The sequence below is a fragment of the Acipenser ruthenus genome, chromosome 19 (genome assembly GCF_902713425.1).
Source record: "Acipenser ruthenus chromosome 19, fAciRut3.2 maternal haplotype, whole genome shotgun sequence".
Classification (NCBI taxonomy): Eukaryota; Metazoa; Chordata; class Actinopteri; order Acipenseriformes; family Acipenseridae; genus Acipenser; species Acipenser ruthenus.
The window spans coordinates 19,624,372-19,648,206 of record NC_081207.1 but is presented as its reverse complement, the minus strand read 5'-3'; the positions used below and the strand labels follow the sequence as shown (position 1 = coordinate 19,648,206).

The 23,835-nt window shown below is 37.1% G+C and overlaps 1 protein-coding gene across 2 annotated transcripts in view; it reads right to left on the bottom strand.

Annotated features, from left to right (window-relative positions):
* LOC117424245 (transcription initiation factor TFIID subunit 4-like) overlaps positions 1-23,835 on the bottom strand; it is a 90,217-nt gene that overhangs the window by 50,953 nt on the left and 15,429 nt on the right. The window contains exons 3-9 of one of the 2 annotated variants that reach the window (XM_034040423.3): positions 6,543-6,674; positions 5,906-6,130; positions 4,917-5,039; positions 3,305-3,394; positions 1,754-2,008; positions 1,458-1,536; positions 420-534 (exon numbers count right to left, since the gene is read on the bottom strand). In XM_034040423.3, the coding sequence (XP_033896314.2) occupies positions 420-534; positions 1,458-1,536; positions 1,754-2,008; positions 3,305-3,394; positions 4,917-5,039; positions 5,906-6,130; positions 6,543-6,674 (1,019 nt within the window). The remainder of the gene's footprint in view (positions 1-419; positions 535-1,457; positions 1,537-1,753; positions 2,009-3,304; positions 3,395-4,916; positions 5,040-5,905; positions 6,131-6,542; positions 6,675-23,835) is intronic. The other variant, XM_034040424.3, reaches the window with a different exon arrangement.

Below are 23,835 nucleotides of genomic sequence, written 5' to 3'. Positions count from 1 at the left end.
CCATTTGAAAGAATATGATTACATTTAATGTACAATAATAGCAAAACTATATTCATTAAAGTACTGTTATTACATCTGGAAACTTTTACTTTAAGAAGACTGAAAAATACCTATTAGCCAGCATAAGAAAACTGATCCGCTTACAACTAACAATGTATTGGTGACCGTATTGTTCTAACATAATATAAAAGGGCTTTCCATTTTCTGAACCAGTATTATTTATTTGTTAAATATTATAACAAATTTGGTTTACTGTACCTAAAAATGGTTATCACAGACATAATTATAAGTGCATCCCCCCCCCCCCACCCCCCACCCCCCACCCCCCCTTAATGCCATCCTTATAGGATGCTGCCCTCTTGTGGTCAGCACTGGATACTACCTTTCTTTCTAGCATCTGAAGAAATGCAGTTTTCTACCTGAAAGAGCCACCCCCAGGGTCATTGAGCTTGTTTTTCTGATTTGAAGAGACCTGAACAGCAAAGCCGCCGGGACCTTTACTTGCTTGTATTATTGGTGCCTTCCCTACTGTGCCTGGGGAGAAAAAAAAAGTAAATAAATAAAATAAAAAAGCAACATTGGCATGAGCTGTCCTCCAGAATTTCTATCAAAACAGCCTCCTGTCTAAGGAATACAGTTAACCGTTCTTGTTGACACTAGAATATTATGGGTATTGGTTATCTTCAGGTTCATGTATGGGAAAAAAAAGAGTAGCACCCAGTACACTACGCTGTAGGTGTTGCTGCGCTTCAATAAGACTGCTCTCCTATTCTAAATGATGCCCTGCTTAGAGATGCGTTGCAGTAAAGGCACACAGACGGAGTGAAATCAACTTGACTAACAGGCATCTATTTAGCTGAAAGGCATGAATATATTTTTAGTTCTCCACTACTTTTTGAGAACATAAAAACATCTCTACACTACAAATCACTTCATAAAAAGTAAACAACTTTATTGATACGTGTACATGCACATTCCATTTTGCTAGATTTCAATTTAAGTTTATATTAACATGTTTACAGGTACTTCCATCCAAGATACTAAGCTAAAAAAAAAAATTCAACCTATGAAAAGCAACAGTACCAAATTCTGACACTTTCACAAATTAGTTACCCTTTAATATCTGTAGTTTTATACAGTGTACTGTACTTTGACTTAATTGTATTGAAAAAAAACACATTTGTTTTAAAACACATTTGTACTACTGCTTTGAAACACATTTATTGGCCATTACTAATACACCTCTGACAATTGCCTTACAAATTGCTTGTCAATGGGCACCAATTAGTTCAAAGAGCACATTTTTTTAGGTATGCCATCTAAAAATCTTAATTTGTAAAGTGGATCTTCAATTTGTCACCAAATATCTGTTATTTTTTTAGCACAGGAATAAAAGTGAATTGCTTTACTGAGAAGAAATGGATTCCCTTTAAGGTAATTACAGTTTCAAAGCGCACCTTGTGGTCTGATGCTCTGTGTGATCACCATCGGCATTCTTACTTGAGTCGTTTGTAGACCAGGTTGTCTTTTAAAAGTCTGTGAAGAAAACAAATAGTTAATACATTAAACAACATAAAAAAAACAGGGGGTGGGGGGGGAATATACACATTGGCAGTGGCCAGTCATTTATTATTAGTACTATAACAGAGTCAGGTAAACAAGTGATATGATTGTATGGGTGATATTGTACTGTGCATTATTTGTTGTATTGGCTGGGGTAACATGGCCTTATTCACACAACCCAAGTACCTACCAGATGAGAACTGTGGCTGTGCACACCCACTTGCGTGTGTTGCATTACATTTGGCAAAGTGGTGGTGGTGGTGGTGCTGTTCGGCTGTCTTATCCTCACAGTTGGGCCTATGGTGGGAACAGTCCCCGTAGCAGACAGGGAAACAGGCTGGGAACCCGGTGTTGGTTTTGCTTGCTGAAGCTGTGCAGGCTGTTGGGTTTGTATCAGAGATTGCTGACTATTCAACAGCGACTGCCTCAAGGCTGGTAGACTTTTCTATTAAAGCAAGAAAAACAACATTCAAGTATATAACTCACACTAAACAGTTATTTAAAAAGTGCAGTTGGTCAACTATCAACAGCGCTAAACTGTATTACGAGAATATATATGCTTGCCTTTTTCATCTAGTAATTTGGAAAACTAACTCTAAAAAAGCTCCTTTCACACTGGCAATCCTACCTGGGTCCCGACCCGGGTTCTGGCTACCCGGGTCACACTCCCGCGTAGTGTGAAACCATGTACCTGGGTCGCAGCAACTCACCTCGGGATGTGAGTTGAAGCGCTTTGACCCAGGTCGAGCAAGACAAAATGCGTGACGGCCGTTCCTAAGCCGATGAACGACGAACAACAAACGGCCACGCCTGCGTGAAAGTTTCACTTCCGCAAGGAACATTTCTGTTTAGCCATATTTTTGTTGATTGAGACACAACATTAGTCAGACTGCAGCAGGGATGAAGAAACATTTGCTCTAAATCAACATTTGGGCCAATGGTTCAATCCAAAGAAGCCTGGATGGAATTGTCCATAGCAAGCTGCTTCCGGGGCATTGATACGCACATTGTGTACTTGCATATGTCACCCAGGTCAACATGCTTTATCAAAAGCAGTGTGAAATCACGTAGCTGACTCACATGACACCGGGTAGGTTCTGACCCGGGTACAGCATGTCAGTGTGAAAAGGGCTTTAGTACCATAAATCCCTGCCAAAGCTGTTAATATAAACTTTGAGCAATCAGTAAAGGGAAGTTTCATTGTATATCTTCTGATTCTGCTGCTGTGATATAAGTAAGTTCATAAAGACAGACAGGCACCATCTTATATTCATATATTATGAATAACCTGTTCTAAATAATCTGCAACAGATCCGCAACAGTATTTTAACAAAGATATATTTAAATGTAAAAATAAGAATTCATACGAGTTCAAATAGTTAGATGTAATCTTGCTTGAGAACCCAACTGGTTTTGTTAGAATGAAAAAAAGTAAGTACAACCACAAGCTTATTTTTATTACATGTAATAAGTAAGACTGATAAGAGTTTAAGGCGCATCAGTATAATACAGTTAAAGAAACAATGAAAGGAACTTCAAAAGATAGATCAGGTATAAGCTACTCTAGAGCTTTGATTGCAAGTTTAAGCCCCAACTAAGCTTTTCTCCTCTGTATGCTTTGCCTTATTAAGCTCATGTGTGACCAAGCTCACAGTAAGATCGAGAATGTCTCAATGTGCTTTGCAATGGGAATCCAATTTCTATCAGTGAAGAAACATTCTCACTTTCAGCAACTACATACCTTAAGAAAAGGAACCAAGTAGGGTTGTGGAGATGATTTTAACTCTGTCTGCAGTCGATTGGTGAATTCTTCAGGTTCAATTTTTGCATCCTGCAAATAAGGAATATATCGATGAATATTCCTCCTCAATAAAAAGAACAAAAATAGAAAACAATTACATGTCAAAGGAACAATATTTCTGTAAGGTGCTTGTATAGATACATGAATTTGTTTAAATGCAGAAAGATGTATTGAGAAATGAAATTTGTTTTCTAGACCAAAATGTAGGTTTGATATGTAATTGTTTATCACATGTCCGTTTTTTAAACTAAATCCATTTACAGAGATTGCTAAATCTGATCTCTTTCTTCACTATAGCCAATAAAAGTAACATATTTCCAAATATACCCATGGAATTTGCCATACAAAATTTCACATTCAGTACAAAAAAAAGGAATGTCTTTCTGCCACCTACAGAATAAAAAATTGTACTGCATGATCAGACACACAAGAGACCCAGTTAGAAAGATGACTTCAAAAAAGTGAGAGAAACCTTGTGACCCTGCAGCTAAAACTATTTTCAGCAAATTTTGGTCTACAGGACACACCCAAGAATCTTTGTAGTATAAAAAAGTATGCAAGTAAAATACATCCTAGCTGTAAATACAACATCTGAGATGTCAGTCTAATGAAAAAGTAGCAGTACTTTGATTTGCAATATACCACAAGTATTACCATCTGTATACAAGTAGTTTAGTATAAATCAGACTTCAATTCATGAATCACTGCAGGCATTTTTGCTTTCATTTTTAAACTTGGGACTAAACTTTGGATATACAACTCAAAGCTTTCTTTGAATGGTACACAATATACTGTACAGTAGTCTCTGGCTAAGAGAACACCCCTGGGGAAGCAAGCAAAGTGTTTTCTTAGACAGGAGTTGAACACCGGACACAATATGCTAAGGCCAATCATGACATGAATAAAAGGCGTCTGCCAAATAAATAAATAAATTCACACATACCAATGTAGTTATTACATATGTCATGACACACATGCCTCAACATATGAAATTAACAGAACAAACAAGAGAAAAGCAATAGGCAAGTGCACGTTGATAAACAACAACAACAACAACAACAACAACAACAACAATCTAACTGACAAACAAATGTTAATAAACTAACTGACAAACTAACGTTAATGAACTAACTGAAACTAAATTAACAAAACGCCCTACATGAGGTAAAGATTAAGCAGCGTCTCGAACAGCAATTACGAATACGAGAATACATTTTAACACAATGGTTATTAACACAGCACCCGTCGCTAAAAAAATACAGCGGGAGCTTTAGATTACTCTCGGGATGACAAATCAGTTTTGAAAAGATTGAAAAAAACATTTTGATTTGAGTTTGATGATGAGTTATCAGGTCACAAAACATTACTGTATCAGTTTTGAATCGGTTAGCAACAAATCACTATCCGTTCCTAGGTGGAGCATTTACAGTAAGAAAATTCAATTTCACAGCAAGGTTGTTACTTAAGCCGAAGTGTTTTCTTAGCAGGTGTTCCTATACACAGAGACTACTGTATAAGCAAAAATATACATAAAAAAAAATCTTAAACTTGCCAGCAAATCTTGCACAAGTGCCTTCACATTCCGGGAGGTTTCTGGAGATGGTGAATTATGAGATGCAAGTTTGATTAGTGTGGCTAAGAAGTTCTTGCATTTCTTCACATTTTCTTGCATTTCCTAAAAGACAGTTACATGGACAAAAATTAGTTTCAATTTATAAATCGGAATATAAAAACGGCCAAAAGTGTACAATCTAAAGAGAAAAAGGTTGTAGAAATTCAGTAGGATAAACATCAGTGTGTTAAATCTACAGTTCTCTACTTCTCTTCACTTATTGAAGAAAATGTTTTAAAAGATGTGCAATTTAGAGATGGCTATTACGGATTTGATAACAGTAGTTTATTTTGAAGTTCAGAGGATGCTATCATAGAAAAGTGTTAAACCATTAGGGAGTTTAAACTGACACAGATTATGATTATCTATGATTAACACTTGTTAAAGCGTGCTTATGCACGTACACAAAAGATGGTTTAACTGTACATAGTTTAAAAAAAAAAAAAAGGACTTAATATCAAAGTCTAGGATTGGTTCATAAAGGTCAAGTATTTTGTCAGTCATTACTGATGGTAAGATCAAAATCTGTAATTATGGGAAAAAGGATCCAGAAGACTATTGCAGTACTACTGAGATACTAAGCATGAACTGCAATCAGTATTTGTTTTTTTCTAAATAAAACCTACAAAATGAGAAACTACATCTTGAGTAGAGAGACAGATTTATACAATTTGCTCCATTTTCTGTTCAAGTAAAATAAACTGAGTTACAAAATAACTAAACTCATAAGGTTAAATTTACAGGATTCAGGAGGTGTATGAACAGTTTTATTGTTATTTCACTGTAGTGTTAATTATCTTGCTAAAACTGTCCTTTTGAGTTATATAGATATATAGCTGTGTTCTGGTTTTGTAAAGTGGTAATGGGGCAAATGGTGAACACTTTATGAAAAATCTGTCCCAGGGTGTTTAGCATGGGAGATGGGAGACCTGGGAAAGGACGGACACTCCGGCAGCAGGTGATCCAGGGATTCCCGGGGTTGCTGCTGGTATCTGCGTTGCAGGCTGGGCTGGAAGAGGCTGTGGGGCTGGCTGGGGCTGGGGCTGGGGCTGGGGCTGGGGCGGATTCTGCCCTCCTGTGATCACAGTCACCGGCTGCTGGGGTGCACTTCCTGCTGCTGCCGACACGGCTACCACTGATGCTGTAGATGGTTTCTGAAGGAATAAATAACAAACAAAATAGATACAAATGCTAAGACATACAATATATATATATACCAAGTATAAAAAAGAAAAATAGCCTTATATTTTGTATTGTGGGGGTTAGTAAAATCATTTAAAATTAATCTCACGTACAGAAAAGTAAACCATTTTTTTTTATTGTGACCATCAAAAAAGAACTAGAACAAGTTACGTAGACAGTACGTGCATAAATGTTACCATAGGTAATAAAATAAATTAGTGAACACTTTTTTTGCTGGTACAAATCCTCATTTTAACTGATGATCTGTTTCTGTTTTATATTTTGAAGCTTGCAAGTCACTTTGTGTGGCTAGATTCTGGATGCAAGGAAAACATTGCAAACAATTTAATTAACAGCAGTAGCTCTTCCTCTAACATCACTTACTGATGCAGGTGCTGGAGATAAGGACGCTTGCAAGACGGGATTAGAAGCAGCGCTAACAGGCGTCACAGGGGGCTGAACAATTTTAGTTTGCACTGGATGTCCTGGTCTGATTGTTGGAGGGGCCACAGACAGCTACAAAAATAACAGTAATTAAAAACTTGATGGATGTTTGCCTAACAAAAATCACACCAAGGTGTGCTCACAAACTATTGTAAAGCCATAAATATTTGCAACCAAAATATTTGTCAAATCACACCCATATAACCTACTTTGCTCCAGAAATGTTGGCTACCTTTCGTAATATACAAAGTATGTATTGTTAGAGAAATCTGATTTCGTGGCAAAAATGTTTTTTTGGGTTCCCCCCCATACGAGAAACACATAATAAAAGGCTCACAAATATTTATGGCTTTATAGTATTAATGGGTAGGTTTTCTGCATGTGTTGTTCTCCCACCATTATGAAGATGTATAAAAATGTTCAAATCAATCCAACAATTTGTTATAAGAGTCACCAGTTTTCATAAAAATATCTATACATTAAATGTGCAAACACAGTATAATTAAATGAGGAGATATAGTCAAGACATTATTATTAACGATCAATAGTTGAAATAATGAACATGTTACAGAACTTCTTTCAAGCCCAGAGACACATTTTTAGAGAGGAATAATATAATTGTAACAGTACAAAAAACAGCAAGAATCAGGAAGCAGGAGTCAAAGTATTGTAATGAGTGGTTTCTTGTTGGTTAGTACTTGGTAACAAATAAAGCATTATTTGCTCCACAAAGCTGCTAAGCTACACTGTTACCCTGCAGCATGACCCCCCCCCCCTTTCAAACATGAACTGCAGTCTATTCCATGATGTGCCCATAATCCTAACCGGGTATTGATCGACTCCATGCATTTCAATACCTGAAGCTATATTTCAGAAGGAGACAAACATAAAAGCGGATTTGCCATCAGCAGTGCTACCCAGCTGTTGGTCCCGGGGCACCCAGAATAAGTGTGTGCCAAGGGGCATGAAGAGGCTTGTAGACTTATGCATGGGGCAAGCTGCAGGGACTGTCTTACTGTGAGGTATGGCATCAAATCAGATTATTATTCATTCATGACTTGAAAGTGTTGTTAGCTTTTAAAAAACAATTACAACATTTTGGGTGTATAAATAAATTTACCAAAAAGTAGAAAGCACAAATGGTGCTCATATGAAGTAAGTAAAGTATAATACCTATGGAGGCTAACTGTTGGGAGCCATCAACCCTTTACCAGAGATATTCATCCACCATGGGGCAATGTAAATTGTGCTAAATAAAGTATTTTCCAAGTTTCATCACAATTTGATAAACAGTTTCCTATATGTACAGTCAATACTTGGTAGAACCACCTTTGGCAGCAATTACAGCTGTAAGTCTTTTGGGGTAAGTCTCTACCAGGTTTGCACATCTGGATCGTGCAATATTCGCCCATTCTTCTTGGCAAAATTGTTCAAGCTCTGTCAAGTTGGATGGGGATCATTGGTAGACAGCAATCTTCAAGCCTTGCCACAGATTCTCAATCAGATTCAAGTCCGGGCTTTGACTGGGCCACTCTAGGACATTCACTTTCATGTTTTTAAGCCACTCCAGTGTCACTTTCGCTGTGTGCTTGGGGTCATTGTCCTGCTGAAAGTGAATCTCTGCTGTGTTGGGTTTGCGCCAGACATAACGCTTTGCATTTAGGCCAAATAGTTCAATTTTTGTTTCATCGGACCACAGAATCTTTTGCCACATCTTTTCAGAGTCTCCCACATGCCTTTTAGCAAATTCCAAGCGGGATTTTACATGGGCTTTTTTCAGAAATGGCTTCCAGATTTGTGGAGTACCTCAGCTATTGTTGACACATGGACAGTTTCTTCCATCTCAGCCATGGAACGCTTCAGAGTTGTCATTGGCCTCTTGCTGGCTTCTCTGACCAATGCCCTTCTTACCCGGCTGCTAAGTTTAGGAGGACGGTCTGCTCTAAGCAGATTCTGGGTTGTGCCGTATACCTTCCACTTCTTAATGATCGACTTGACTGTGCTCCAAGGGATATTCAATGCCTTTGAAATCTTTTTATACCCCTCCCCTGATCTGTGCCTTTCCACAACTTTATCCCAGAGTTGTTTTGAAAGCTCCTTAGTCTTCATGGTAGTATCGTTGCTTTGAATGCACTACCCAACTGTGGGACCTTACAGAGACAGGTGTATTTAATCTGAAATCATGTGAACCACTTTTATTGCACGCAGATGGACTCCATTTAACTTAGTGTGAATTCTGAAGGCAATTGGTTGTACCTGAGCTTATTTAGGAGTGTCATAGCAAAGGGGGCGAGTACTAATCTAATGAAGACTTTTCAGGTTTTTATTTTTAATTGATTTGTTTTTTCACCCCTCCATTTTTTCACACATTGAAAGTGTTGAGTCGGTTGTGTAAATCAAAGGAAAAAAAATCCCATTTAAATACATCAGGTTGTAACACAACAAACTGTGAAAATGTCCAAAGGGGGGTGAATACTTACTATAGGCACTGTAAATATAAGTATGACATATTGGATGCCCCAAGCATAGCCTTTTTGCGAGGGATAATACAGCAGAGTCAGTCTATAATAGGACCGATATCCAAGGTTGACCAGCATTGCAACACATGCCATGTAGGTCACCGGGTCTGACTTGAAAGCAATTTCATAGAAATCAAACCCATTTCAATTGTGACTCAGTCAGTCGGTCCCTGTCCAGTTGCGGACTGCAGATGGAACCAGCACCTGATATTGGAACAAGAGATTAAGTTTTATAGGACTGGTTTCATGAAAATACGTCAGGTCTATAGATTAATATTGAGAATAGAACCATATTCATTTCAAGTACTAAGTTGCAAGTACATAAGGCTATGGGGTCTAAACAGCATCCATTTGAGTGTTGCAGAAGTATTATTAAGATCTGCCTTTGTCTAAACCAACTTCCTGCTGTTATAATCAGGTACAACAGAATTCTCCATATAAGCAGGATTCACTGTAGGCAGCAAGGTATGCCACAGAGATATGAGGAATGATATGGAAACCCAAGGTGCCAATAGAACCAGGGGCGACTAATTCCTATTGCTCCGGCAGCGTCTTCTACCACCACATGTCAATCACAATATCAAAAAATAGAATCTCTGACAGCTAAATAGAGCTGACCTACTCAAAGCTTTAAAAAATGTTCTCTGTCTGCATTTGGGTTGTCTGTTTAGAACAAGAGTTGAAAGCTCACCACCTGCAGGAAGGAAATAGTAGTTACAGAAAAGGAAGCGTTGTTGGTATACTGGGGGCATGAAGTATTGTATGTTTTGCTCTGTCGAACGTTTAATAAGATAAACAGAAATAATACCAACATCCAACAAATGTCAGAGCAAAGAAATGTACATTACATCTTAAAAGAGGAAGCATCATTGGCGGCGTTTACATGCACAAGTCATGACAGTTTTCCTCACCACATGTTTGCTGTACTTTTCAGGAAACGCGCTACTATGCAGTTCTGATTTTGGAAAATAAATCAGCTGTACCAATGCAGATTACTCAATTCATAGTCGTTCAGGGGAGGGGATATTTAAATGTCCGTGTCTGCTTACCAAGCAGGAAAAGAACGACTCTGAACATCGTGAGGAAGAGAGCTTTATGTGAAGAAAAAAACATTTAACAAGAGAAATGAATTCATGTGTTGTCGCGCACATTCTGAATTACGCCGCACATTAGCTACTTGTTTGTCTGGTTACCTTTCCAACACACACACACACACAATTATATAAAATATAATTTTTACTAAGGACAAGTTTTACTACTTAGAATTTATATTTGTGTGTGTGTGTGTGTGTGTGTGTGTGTGGAACATCTAAAAGTTAAATTTCATTAACACTAGAATCGCCTTTTACAATACATGTTTTTATTCTTAATATAACCTACAATATTCTATTTTGTTGTTATCTCTGCTGGACCTGGCAGCCATCAATTCCTTTGTTTTGTACAAGGAATGCACTGGGGAAAATATCAGGAGGAGAGATTTCATCTTGAAGCTAGCCTTAGCGATTCAGCAGAAACATTTCGATCAGAAAACTGCAAAGGTGCAGGCTGCAGCAGCTCAATATGGATTCTGGATTCTTCGTAGGTATGAATATAACCGGTTCTAGGGCTGAAGTAATCCATAAACGTACATTTTGTGTGTGTATGTGTTTTTGGAGGGGGGGGAGGGGGGGGGGTACATTTTGTACAGCCTTTCTGCTGGAGATTACATGCGATTAAGTCATAAGAACAGGATTTTGACTGCTGAAATCTTGTGAGCCACAAGCACAATTCCTGCTCAGGTTTACATGGGTTTACAGCTATTTTTATCGTGAGAAAGCAATGGACCCTGCCCTCAAAGTCACGTTGCCAAAAGGACATCCTTTTGCTGTTTCACGATGTATTTGCGTGACCATGTCACAAAATCGTGACTGTAGAATCGATTTTTACTTGCATGTAAACCAAGCCATTGGGGATTTTAAGATAAATTATAAACAACTGGTTTCACAAACCTTTATTAACACCTAACCTAAAACATCATAAGATAGTTCAAGATTAGTGTTAATCAAGACATGTGAAAGTAGCGGAAAACGTACAACATATCCTGCTGCAATCTCAAATAAAATACATATCCAATATGAGTGACTGTCTTTACTTGTATAGCCTGCTCTGACTGCTGCGCTGGAGGCACCCAGCATGTTTTGCTACTGAGCGCTCACTTTGTATACAAAATGACTTTGCAGTGCAATAGAAACCTGGAAAGTCTGCATAGAAAAGCCTGCGTCAAGATTTATATTTCTCACCTAAATGCTTGAACTGTGACCAAACCAACTTGTTTCATCTATAATTTAAGTTTTCTTCTCAATAATTCAAGTAATGCCAAGCCCCAAATCTGATTGGGAATATGTGGGGATCCAATGCTTTTCCATAGGCCGTTAGATTCTATGGCCGCTATTTTAACATCTAACAACTGCAGCTCACACTGACCTGTTTCGTCGAGTTTAACAACCCTCTTTAGAATTATTTTTTGTTGGTTTGCAGATAGTTTGAGATTGTATTACATTTCTTACATAATTATCAAATCACATTTTTTAATTTAAAAAAAAAAAAAGTCTAAGAAATAAGGAACTCAGCTATGACAGAACAGGCATGTTTCAGTTTACAATGGCCAGACTCGCCACGGTTTAGCTAGGGTTTCTATTGATTAACAAAAGTCCTTGATTGGGAGTTGGTAATTCAATGGGTCCCAGATTCTGCAGTTCCGCTTACAAAGGCGAACTAAACCCAGTAATAAACCATAAAACAAGAGCACTCGTCACAGAGGCTTTTTGTGTTTTGTCAGAGAAAAAAGTATTAATTAAATGTTACTTTGTTTGAAGAACAGGAGAGGGTCCGGTTCATCAATTACTAAAGTCTTCAAAATGGTCCCTTTATATTATTTTACGGTATATTAAATATCCAACAGAGAGAGTATTCTACTCTGTCAAAGTGCAGCGATTGGTTTTATATTTAATTAAAAAAAAAGGAGTTTCCAGCGTTGAACCAATACTGGGTATAAATAAAATTAATAAAAATAAATAATTTAAACATAACATTAACATCCAAATTACCAAGCCCTATATCAAAACTCACAATATAATGGTTTTCATTATTCAATGAAACTGCAACATTCAGCAAACTACTATAAAATACTATTTTGTTTGTTTTTTTGGTGATGAAAGCCACGATCAGTCCAGGCAGCTAGGTGGCAGTGCTAACCTTTATTAACTACAATTTTAAGCACAGGGTACCACAGTCATGCTCCCCTTATTAATTTGTACTATTTGGGTGAAGCAAAATGTATCTCAATCTTGACATCCTGGACCATTTACCATACTGTAACTGTACAACTTTTCAACAGTCAAGTTTAATTTGCGTTTTGGTTGTTTTTTGTACAGGTTAATACTGTAAATCCTGTGTCTAATAATTTTGCAAATGGCACTGCTTTTTTCCATTAGTTTGACAGATTTTCCTTTAAAATAAAATGTCTTGTGTACAGTGGGGATGAAGTCAGTTGGCTTCTTTGTGCAGCTGCAGCAGTAGTAAAATGTTTTCAAAGTGTTGTGTGAAAATGTTTCACTCAGTTTTTAAAGACAGCATAATTATGAAAGCCCTCACTGGGACAAATGGTGGCCATTTAGGCAGTTAATCCACTTGTAGTAGAACCTCAAATTTATGAACTGACCAGTAATTTTTTTTTTTTTTTAATCAATTATTCACATTTGTGTACCTACATTACCTTTTTCTTTTTGATTTTGCACCCTATGGTACTCAGCAGTTTTCCTTTTTAAATTTATATATATATATATATATATATATATATATATATATATATATATATATATATATATATATATATATATATATATATATATATACACACACACACACACACACACACATATACACAGTATACATATATACACATACACTATATATATATATATATATATACACATACACTATATCTATATATATATATATATATTATATATATATATATATATATATATATATATACAGTGCCTTGCGAAAGTATTCGGCCCCCTTGAACTTTGCGACCTTTTGCCACATTTCAGGCTTCAAACATAAAGATATGAAACTGTAATTTTTTGTGAAGAATCAACAACAAGTGGGACACAATCATGAAGTGGAACGAAATTTATTGGATATTTCAAACTTTTTTAACAAATAAAAAACTGAAAAATTGGGCGTGCAAAATTATTCAGCCCCTTTACTTTCAGTGCAGCAAACTCTCTCCAGAAGTTCAGTGAGGATCTCTGAATGATCCAATGTTGACCTAAATGACTAATGATGATAAATAGAATCCACCTGTGTGTAATCAAGTCTCCGTATAAATGCACCTGCACTGTGATAGTCTCAGAGGTCCGTTTAAAGCGCAGAGAGCATCATGAAGAACAAGGAACACACCAGGCAGGTCCGAGATACTGTTGTGGAGAAGTTTAAAGCCGGATTTGGATACAAAAAGATTTCCCAAGCTTTAAACATCCCAAGGAGCACTGTGCAAGCGATAATATTGAAATGGAAGGAGTATCAGACCACTGCAAATCTACCAAGACCTGGCCGTCCCTCTAAACTTTCAGCTCATACAAGGAGAAGACTGATCAGAGATGCAGCCAAGAGGCCCATGATCACTCTGGATGAACTGCAGAGATCTACAGCTGAGGTGGGAGACTCTGTCCATAGGACAACAATCAGTCGTATACTGCACAAATCTGGCCTTTATGGAAGAGTGGCAAGAAGAAAGCCATTTCTTAAAGATATCCATAAAAAGTGTTGTTTACAGTTTGCCACAAGCCACCTGGGAGACACACCAAACATGTGGAAGAAGGTGCTCTGGTCAGATGAAACCAAAATCGAACTTTTTGGCAACAATGCAAAACGTTATGTTTGGCGTAAAAGCAACACAGCTCATCACCCTGAACACACCATCCCCACTGTCAAACATGGTGGTGGCAGCATCATGGTTTGGGCCTGCTTTTCTTCAGCAGGGACAGGGAAGATGGTTAAAATTGATGGGAAGATGGATGGAGCCAAATACAGGACCATTCTGGAAGAAAACCTGATGGAGTCTGCAAAAGACCTGAGACTGGGACGGAGATTTGTCTTCCAACAAGACAATGATCCAAAACATAAAGCAAAATCTACAATGGAATGGTTCACAAATAAACATATCCAGGTGTTAGAATGGCCAAGTCAAAGTCCAGACCTGAATCCAATCGAGAATCTGTGGAAAGAACTGAAAACTGCTGTTCACAAATGCTCTCCATCCAACCTCACTGAGCTCGAGCTGTTTTGCAAGGAGGAATGGGCAAAAATTTCAGTCTCTCGATGTGCAAAACTGATAGAGACATACCCCAAGCGACTTACAGCTGTAATCGCAGCAAAAGGTGGTGCTACAAAGTATTAACTTAAGGGGGCTGAATAATTTTGCACGCCCAATTTTTCAGTTTTTTATTTGTTAAAAAAGTTTGAAATATCCAATAAATTTCGTTCCACTTCATGATTGTGTCCCACTTGTTGTTGATTCTTCACAAAAAATTACAGTTTCATATCTTTATGTTTGAAGCCTGAAATGTGGCAAAAGGTCGCAAAGTTCAAGGGGGCCGAATACTTTCGCAAGGCACTGTATATATATACACACATACACACACACACACACACAGTTGTAGTCAAAAGTTTAACGCAAGGGGTAATTATGCCTCGGTTGTGTCAGAAGAGAAAACAAAATACAACATTCGCAAAAAGTCTGAGCAAGTTTTAAACATACTACAGGAGTGTTACTACTATATTTATTCCAAACAGATAACAGTACATTGCATTGGAATGTAATCTATATAAACGAGATACAAGTTTATGAAAAACTTTTTTTTTAGGTGACAGCTACAGCACCACGCATTGCATCTTGTTAATAATGTACCACCTAACCTTCACTACCTGTGAAACACACAATGCGGAAATCCCTGCCAACATAATAATAATAATAATAATAATAATAATAATAATAATAATAATAATAATAATAATAATAATAATAAATTGATTTACTTACCACACCATGCATGCACGGTATACAGCTCAAGCTGATCATTAATCCAAAATTGCATTTAACATCACCGATCATTTAAAAAAAATTATTTAACGTTATTGAATATTGTTAAATATTCATTTATAACAGTTCATTCTAAAACTCCAAAGAAGCACAAACTATATACAATGAGTCAGTTTTCTTCAATGTGCACAGTTTATTTACAGGCTGTTTTTTTTTTTTTTTGTTTACATCAAACACAAAGAGGGGCATACCTATAAAGCATTTTCAAAACTGATTCACTGGTAGGATGGGACCAGCAAATCAAATGCTAGTTAACAGGAGCAGGAAAAGAAGAGCACGCCCACTGCTTGTCTGGCAGAAATACTGTAAATAGCAAGGCAGGGCGTTCAGTGCAGTTTCATTGATAAACTTAAATAATGTTATTACCTATGCACGTTACAAAAATGTAATTAATGAATTGATTATCCAGTACTTATATTACTATATATATATATATATATATATATATATATATATATATATATATATATATATATATAAAATGAGGAATGGAATCAATCAAAAAATCAATTTTCGATTTAAATCGTAGCAGCCCTATTACATAATCCAAAGAATTTTAGGAAAAATCTTTTGTAGCAAAAAGTTTTGCTTTTGTGGATGAAGAAAAAAAGTAATACAGGTCTATATTATTTTTCAGCAATTTTTCCAAAAATGCTAATTCAAAAGTATTCATACCCTTTGATGCTAGGATAGTATTGTATAGTATAGTATGATAGTATAGTAGGTGCTAGAAATTTCAATATGATAATGCAGAACCTAATTCTAGCAAAGTCTAGAAAATGCTGGATTGTAGGTGAACATTCTTAGTGAGTATAAAAAGTTAGACACAGGATGATTGCTGTCATTACCAATAAGTCAATATGGGATAAAGTAAAGAGCTATCTGAAGACCTTAGGCAGAAAATAATTTGTCATAAATAGGGGTCTACCTAAATCGCGGTAAATTTACGTATTTTTCACGGGTATGTTTGCGGAATAAAATTAGGATTTCGCGCACCTGTTTAAACATTAAATAAACCTAAGTAGACAGTATTTCAGAACACTATAAAGCCTAAAAGTAGTGGTACTTGTTTCCTTACTAAAACAGAGTGCTGTCATTTGTTAATAAAGGCAAGCATGCATCATCCCCCATCAGCTGACTTGCCCATACATTGAGACTGCACGTCCGCATCCACTGAATTGCTTGGAAGTTAAGGCAAAGCTTTGCCAAGTTATACAGATGTGGAAATCGATTAGAAACAGCCCAAAAACTTGGTTACACGAGGGCATCTGGCATACTTTAATAAAGGCAATGTATGCAGCACGTTCGTTGTCATGTTATTTGTCCCATCCAATAATTTATTTTATTAGTACCGAGTCAAAACAAAGAAAACGTGGCTATTTGGGTCTAAAATTCCAACTGCGAAAAAGTAAGCAGCAGGTTGAAGCGAGGTGGCTGTGCTGGATCGTTTTAGTACTGATTTAACTTGAAGACAGGAATACTTCTTGTCTGGGCTGACTTTCCAATTTGGTTTCTGAAAGCTGTTTATTTTACGTTCTGTTCAGCAGCCTCTGTAGTAGCCTTTTGTTTAATGTGTGATTCTGAAGCTAAATTATTATTATTTTTATTTCTTAGCAGACGCCCTTATCCAGGGCGACTTACAATTGTTACAAGATATCACATTATACATTATTTCACATTATACAGGTATCACATTATTTTTACATACAATTACCCATTTATACAGTTGGGTTTTTACTGGAGCAATCTAGGTAAAGTACCTTGCTCAAGGGTACAGCAGCAGTGTCCCCCACTGGGGATTGAACCCACAACCCTCCGGTCAAGAGTCCAGAGCCCTAACCACTACTCCACACTGCTGCCCCAATAAATAGCGATCGATCGTATTTTCTCCAAAGACACATTAAGATATGCAAAACAATTACCTCAGTCTGCATGTACAGTTTCTTTGGGAAATATCTTCAAACGATCATCAGCCGAAATATACTTTGCTTTTTTGTCATCCATTTCTACTATTTTACCTCCAATGCTGAAAACTAGATTTTAGCAACCTAAATCAAAACAATGCAGCACCAACTTTGTCCCATCCACTACTGCACAGTACAAATCATAAGAGTACATAAAGTACATAAAAGCAGTAAAGACGCACTGATAGGCTGATTAAAACTTTGTCATTTGAATAGTAAACAAGAACGTTAACTGCTTTGGAGAATTTATTTTGTAAATGTTACTTGTGGACATTTTTTGTTTGTTTGTTTTTTGCTTAAGTGCAATGCACACAGGACAGCGAAGGAATCAAAAAGGGCTATCAACAGAAGGAAGATACGTGGTTTGCATCGCTTGCGTTGTGCAGTAGTTCACTTAAACAAGGTTTCTTTTTTTTCTCCCCTCTCCGTACTTGTTTGTATGCATTGGCCCCTAAGAGGTGAATTTCGCGGTGACCCCTCAATTTCACGATTTCCGCGAATTCGCAATTTAGGTAGATCCCTAATCATAAAGCTGGAGGATACAAGAAGATTTACAAGCATTTGAGTAACCCCAATTTCAACTTTTGTTTCTATTACCAAGAAGTACAAGACTCGTGGTACCGTCACAAAGCTCCCTCGGTCTGGAAGAACGAAGGTTCTTTCACCAAGAACAAGTAGAAGAATTGTGAGGAAGTTTAATAACAATCAGAGATTGACTGCCAAAGATATTCAAAATGAATTGGCTGCAAGTAGGACTGGGGTTTCCACTTCAACCACATGTCGAGTACTGCATGGTGAATGTCTCAATGGTCACAGGCCAAGGAAAAAGCCACTCTCAGGAAAACGTCACAAGGACAATCGCTTAATGTTTGTAAAATGGCATTTGAATGATGGACATGAGTTCTGATCAAATGGTTTTATGAAGTGACGAAACAAAACAAACAAAAAAAACCACGAGCTATTTGGTCACGCTGATAGTAGTTACATTTGGAGAAAGTCTGGTGAGGCGTACAGGTTATTATTGCTAAAATTGCATCAACTAGCTATTAATTAAATTTTCCTTGTCAAGGTATGAATACTTTTGAATTAGCATTTTTTGCAAAAAAAAAAATTGCTTAAATAAATAATTAGACATTAACCGTGGCCCGGCGGCCAGGGACGGTAGATATCGCAGTTTGGCTGGTAGTTATGAAGCACCACAGGCCCAACTGGGCCAGTAACATTTAACTCTATAATGTATATAGTATAGTGCACATGGCTCCCATTTCACGAACGCAGGAAAATGGTTCAGTGTGCCAAAAAGCTGAAAAACGAATTTATAAACCCATTTTTTAAAACATAACCACCCCTCGATATCGATGTAATTGAACTCATCCGAACTTTCCCGCCGCACGTCATATTTGTTGTACAGTCAGCATCTGAGACTATGTACTGAAGAGCTGTTGGTAATACTCCTTACCTCGACATGGCAGTTTTTTACAGTTCGTTTTTTGTTTTTTTTTGCAAAAATTATGAAAAAAAATTAAGACGAAAATATAGTGGAGTGGAAGAAAGACAATCTGGCTTCATGATGACAGTGAAACAGACTTGCAGATAAAACAGCAGCTTTTGTTGGGAATTCAACATTTAGTTGCCCTCATATCCAGTCTCACAGTAATAGTTCGCAAGATAGCAGGTGTTTGTCTGCTGCTGTGACTGCAGCGAAAAAAGATGCACTGATGAATACCCAGATACGCCACATGGAAGCTGGACAACGGGATCAAATTGTTTAACATTTTGATTTGGGATACAATGTGTTCAGGCCGAAATGCCATTCACAATCTTTACAGGACTTGTTCGTATCAGCAGTAAGATTGGTGCTGACTTGGGAGAGGCTACAAGCGACAACGATCTGAGAACGATTATTTTTATTGTGATTATTGTTTGAATAGTGTTTATTATTCGAATTAGTATAAATCTGTTCACCTTTTACCATGGTAACAGCTGAGTATCATTTGTACACATACATTTTCAAATCTTGCATACAGTATTTTCATTTTCTGACAATCACAACAATGTGTGCATGTTCATGTTAAATGGCAGACATAATACAACAGCATATATTTAAAAAAGTGGCCAAGCGAAGCCTTTCATTTAGTTACCGTACACATTACTAAACATACAGAAATGAAAAACCATCATGAAAGAATATTCATGCAAGCTAAAATTTGTTTTTTTCCCCCTTTCGTTTTTTTTCAGGACCGAGACTGTTTGTGTTCACAATTCAGTTTGCAAGTGCACTCGGCTCGTTTATATGGTGTGTGAACCGGATGTTTACAATGTCCTGCAAAGCATATTGAAAGATGGCAGCTATTGATGTATTGCTCCGGTTTTTAATATAGCATGTTTTAGATTCTTATTTCTGTGGAAGAAACCACTGGGGAAGCCCTTCGCTAATTTAATGGATGCATTTCTTGAATGCCCACAGTAGGAGAATGCAGTTTACGCAATGCTGCACGGTTCTCCTACTGTCAGCATTAAACAAAGTAATTTGAGAAAAGACTGAATATATTTTCCTATTTTGTGAATTTTTTGTCGAGTTCTGCATGATTTTGGTGTCTGACCAAAACTTCTACCAGAACTTCAGTTTCTGGCACTGTCCATGTAGTTTAGGATTACCAGATTTCCATAGTGAAAAAAGTTCTTTGTTTTTTTTTTCTTCTTTAAATTTACTGACGCCATAGCAACTCTGAAGCCAAAAATAACACAATGACTGTTTAAAAATTAAACATCAAGTGAATTATTCCAGATGATAACTCATTTTATTTTTATATTGTCATCTAGTCAAAACTTGTTAAATGTACAAAAAGCCAGACTTAAATAGATCAGCTATTACCATTTAAACATATGGTATACACATAATCAGAATGGTTAAACAAATAATCCATAAGATAGTTTATTTTATTTTTGGATGGCGCTAACACACAACCAACACTTTACTCTGCTATTAACTTGCCAAGCAGGGTGATACAGTTTTGTACTTCTTATTGGGCCAGTTAAAATTGTATCTGGGCCAGTTAAAATTGTATCTGGGCCAGTAAAAACACTACCTCAGTGGCCCTGGTAGACATCTCTTTCTTGTAACTTTTTCCTCATCCACAAAAGCAAAACTTTTGCTAAAAAGTGTACACACACAATAATATTTATACAATAATATATAGCATTAAAAAGAGAAGCTAATTTAGGTGATATTTTAGTTCACAGTAAACATAAAAGAATAATTGACAAAATAGGTTCTACTAACATATGCACTAGTAGATGTAAGGTGTGTAAACACATAGACAAACGTAAAAATATAATTAAACATAAGAACACCACATATCCACTAAAAACTAATACCTACTGTAAAAATAGCAATGTTGTTTATGGAATAGCCTGTGAAAAATGTGATGAAATCAAATATGTTGGAGAGACTGGAACTACTTTATATAAAAGAATTCAGAACCACCTTTCATTAATTAGAAATAAAAAAATGAATGAACCAATAGTACAGCACTTCACCAGTCAGGGACATGACATAAATGATGTAAAGTTTGTAGTATTAGAACAGCTCAAATTAGACAATGCGACATATCGAAGAATAAAAGAAAGTAAATGGATAAATAGACTGAACACGATTATGCCAGCGGGACTCAACAGAAAAGAATGAACTAATTAACTTCAATAAATATATAACATTTAAATAAATAAACAAAATTCATTCAAAAGTTGTGCATGCTGATGCGCTGGGGAGGCCAAATCTAGACTGATCCTCAGAGCCAGCATTGCATGACATAATAAAAATATAAGTTTATGTAAAGTAGTGTTAATTGGAATTAATACAGATTCAAAGATAGAAGTAAAAATGATGTCACAATATATAGAACACCATTACATCATGTAAGAATAAATCATGAATTTGAATGTAAACAATAACAAGTAGTTGTCATGCCGTCAAAAACCTATAAATACCTCCAATGTTTGGATTCAAACACAGGCTCCCTTGAGAAAGATATGTACAACATATCGAAACGTTGGGCAGCTGGCTCTTTGAGCTAATATATATATATATATATATATATATATATATATATATATATATATATACACACACACATACACAGTACTGTGCAAAAGTTTTAGGCAGGTGTGAAAAAATGCTGTAAAGTAAGAATGCTTTCAAAAATAGACATGTTAATAGTTTATATTTATCAATTAACTAAATGCAAAGTGAGTGAACAGAAGAAAAATCTACATCAAATCAATATTTGGTGTGACCACCCTTTGCCTTCAAAACAGCATCAATTCTTCTAGGTATACTTGCACACAGTTTTTGAAGGAACTCGGCAGATAGGTTGGCCCAAACATCTTGGAGAACTAACCACAGTTCTTCTGTGGATTTAGGCAGCCTCAGTTGCTTCTCTCTTCATGTAATCCCAGACAGACTCGATGATGTTGAGATCAGGGCTCTGTGGGGGCCATACCATCACTTCCAGGACTCCTTGTTCTTCTTTACGCTGAAGATAGTTCTTAATGACTTTCACTGTATGTTTGGGGTCGTTGTCATGCTGCAGAATAAATTTGGGGACAATCAGATGCCTCCCTGATGGTATTGCATGATGGATAAGTATCTGCCTGTACTTCTCAGCATTGAGGAGACCATTAATTCTGACCAAATCCCCAACTCCATTTGCAGAAATGCAGCCCCAAACTTGCAAGGAACCTCCACCATGCTTCACTGTTGCCAGCAGACACTCATTCGTGTACCGCTCTCCAGCCCTTCGGCGAACAAACTGCCTTCTGCTACAGCCAAATATTTCAAATTTTGACTCATCAGTCCAGAGCACCTGCTGCCATTTTTCTGCACCCAAGGGTCCTGTGTTTTCGTGCATAGTTGAGTCGCTTGGCCTTGTTTCCACGTCGGAGGTATGGCTTTTTGGCCGCAAGTCTTCCATGAAGGCCACTTCTGACCAGACTTCTCCGGACAGTAGATGGGTGTACCAGGGTCCCACTGTTTTCTGCCAATTCTGAGCTGATGGCACTGCTGGACATCTTCCGATTGCGAAGGGAAGTAAGCATGATGTGTCTTTCATCTGCTGCAGTAAGTTTCCTTGGCCGACCACTGCGTCTACGGTCCTCAACGTTGCCCGTTTCTTTGTGCTTCTTCAAAAGAGCTTGGACAGCACATCTGGAAACCCCTGTCTGCCTTGAAATTTCTGCCTGGGAGAGACCTTGCTGATGCAGTATAACTACCTTGTGTCTTGTTGCTGTGCTCAGTCTTGCCATGGTGTATGACTTTTGACAGTAAACTGTCTTCAGCAACCTCACCTTGTTAGCTGAGTTTGGCTGTTCCTCACCTAGTTTTATTCCTCGTACACAGCTGTTTCTGTTAATGATTGTGTTTCAACCTACATATTGAATTGATGATCATTAGCACCTGTTTGGTATAATTGTTTAATCATACACCTGACTATATGCCTACAAAATCCCTGACTTTGTGCAAGTGTACCTAGAAGAATTGATGCTGTTTTGAAGGCAAAGGTTGGTCACACCAAATGTGGATTTGATTTAGATTTTTCTTCTGTTCACTCACTTTGCATTTAGTTAATTGATAAATATAATCTATTAACATGTCTATTTTTGAAAGCATTCTTACTTTACAGCATTTTTTCACACCTGCCTAAAACTTTTGCACAGTACTGTGTGTGTATATATATTTATTACACACACATACAGTGTCTATAGAAAGTCTACACCCTCTTTCAAAATGTTCACCTTTTGTTGCCTTATAGCCTGGAATTAAAATGCATTAAAATAGTTGGGTTTTTTTTCTCATTTATCTACACATCCTACACCACAACTTCCAAGTGAAAAAAATATTCTAGAAACTTGCAGAACATTAATTTAAAAAAAAAAAACTGAAATAGCTTGGTTGGATAAGTGTCCACCCCCCTTGTAATAGCAATCCTAAATTAGCTCAGGTGTAACCAATCGCACACCAAGTTAAGTGGCCTCCACCTGTGTTAAATTGTAGTGATTCACATGATTTCAGGATAAATTCAGCAGTTCCTGTAGGTTTCCTCTGCTGGGTAGTGCATTTCAAAGCAAAGACTCAACCATGAGCACCAAGGCGCTTTCAAGAAGTTGTTGAAAGGCACAGATCAGGGGGATGGGTATAAAAAAATATCAAAAGGTCTTGAATATCCCTTGGAACACGGTCAAGACGATTATTAAGAAGTGGAAGGTGTATGGTACCACCAAGACCCTGCCTAGATCAGGCCGTCCCTCCAAACTGGATAATCGAGTAGGAAGGAGACTGATCAGAGAGGCTTACCAAGAGGCCAATGGCAACTTTGCAAGAGCTACAGGCTTTTATGGTCAAAGTGTGCATGTGACAACAATATCCCAAGCACTCCACAAATCTGGTCTGTATGTTAGTATGAGAATGATAAGAGCTTGTTCCCTGCAGTGTAATGGGTTGCGCACTAGATGTCACGAGTTCCCGCATGTATGCACACCCATGAAAAATCCACAGCTGCTTTTCCTTAACAAAATTAAGGATAATGGTCAATTAATTGGTTAAC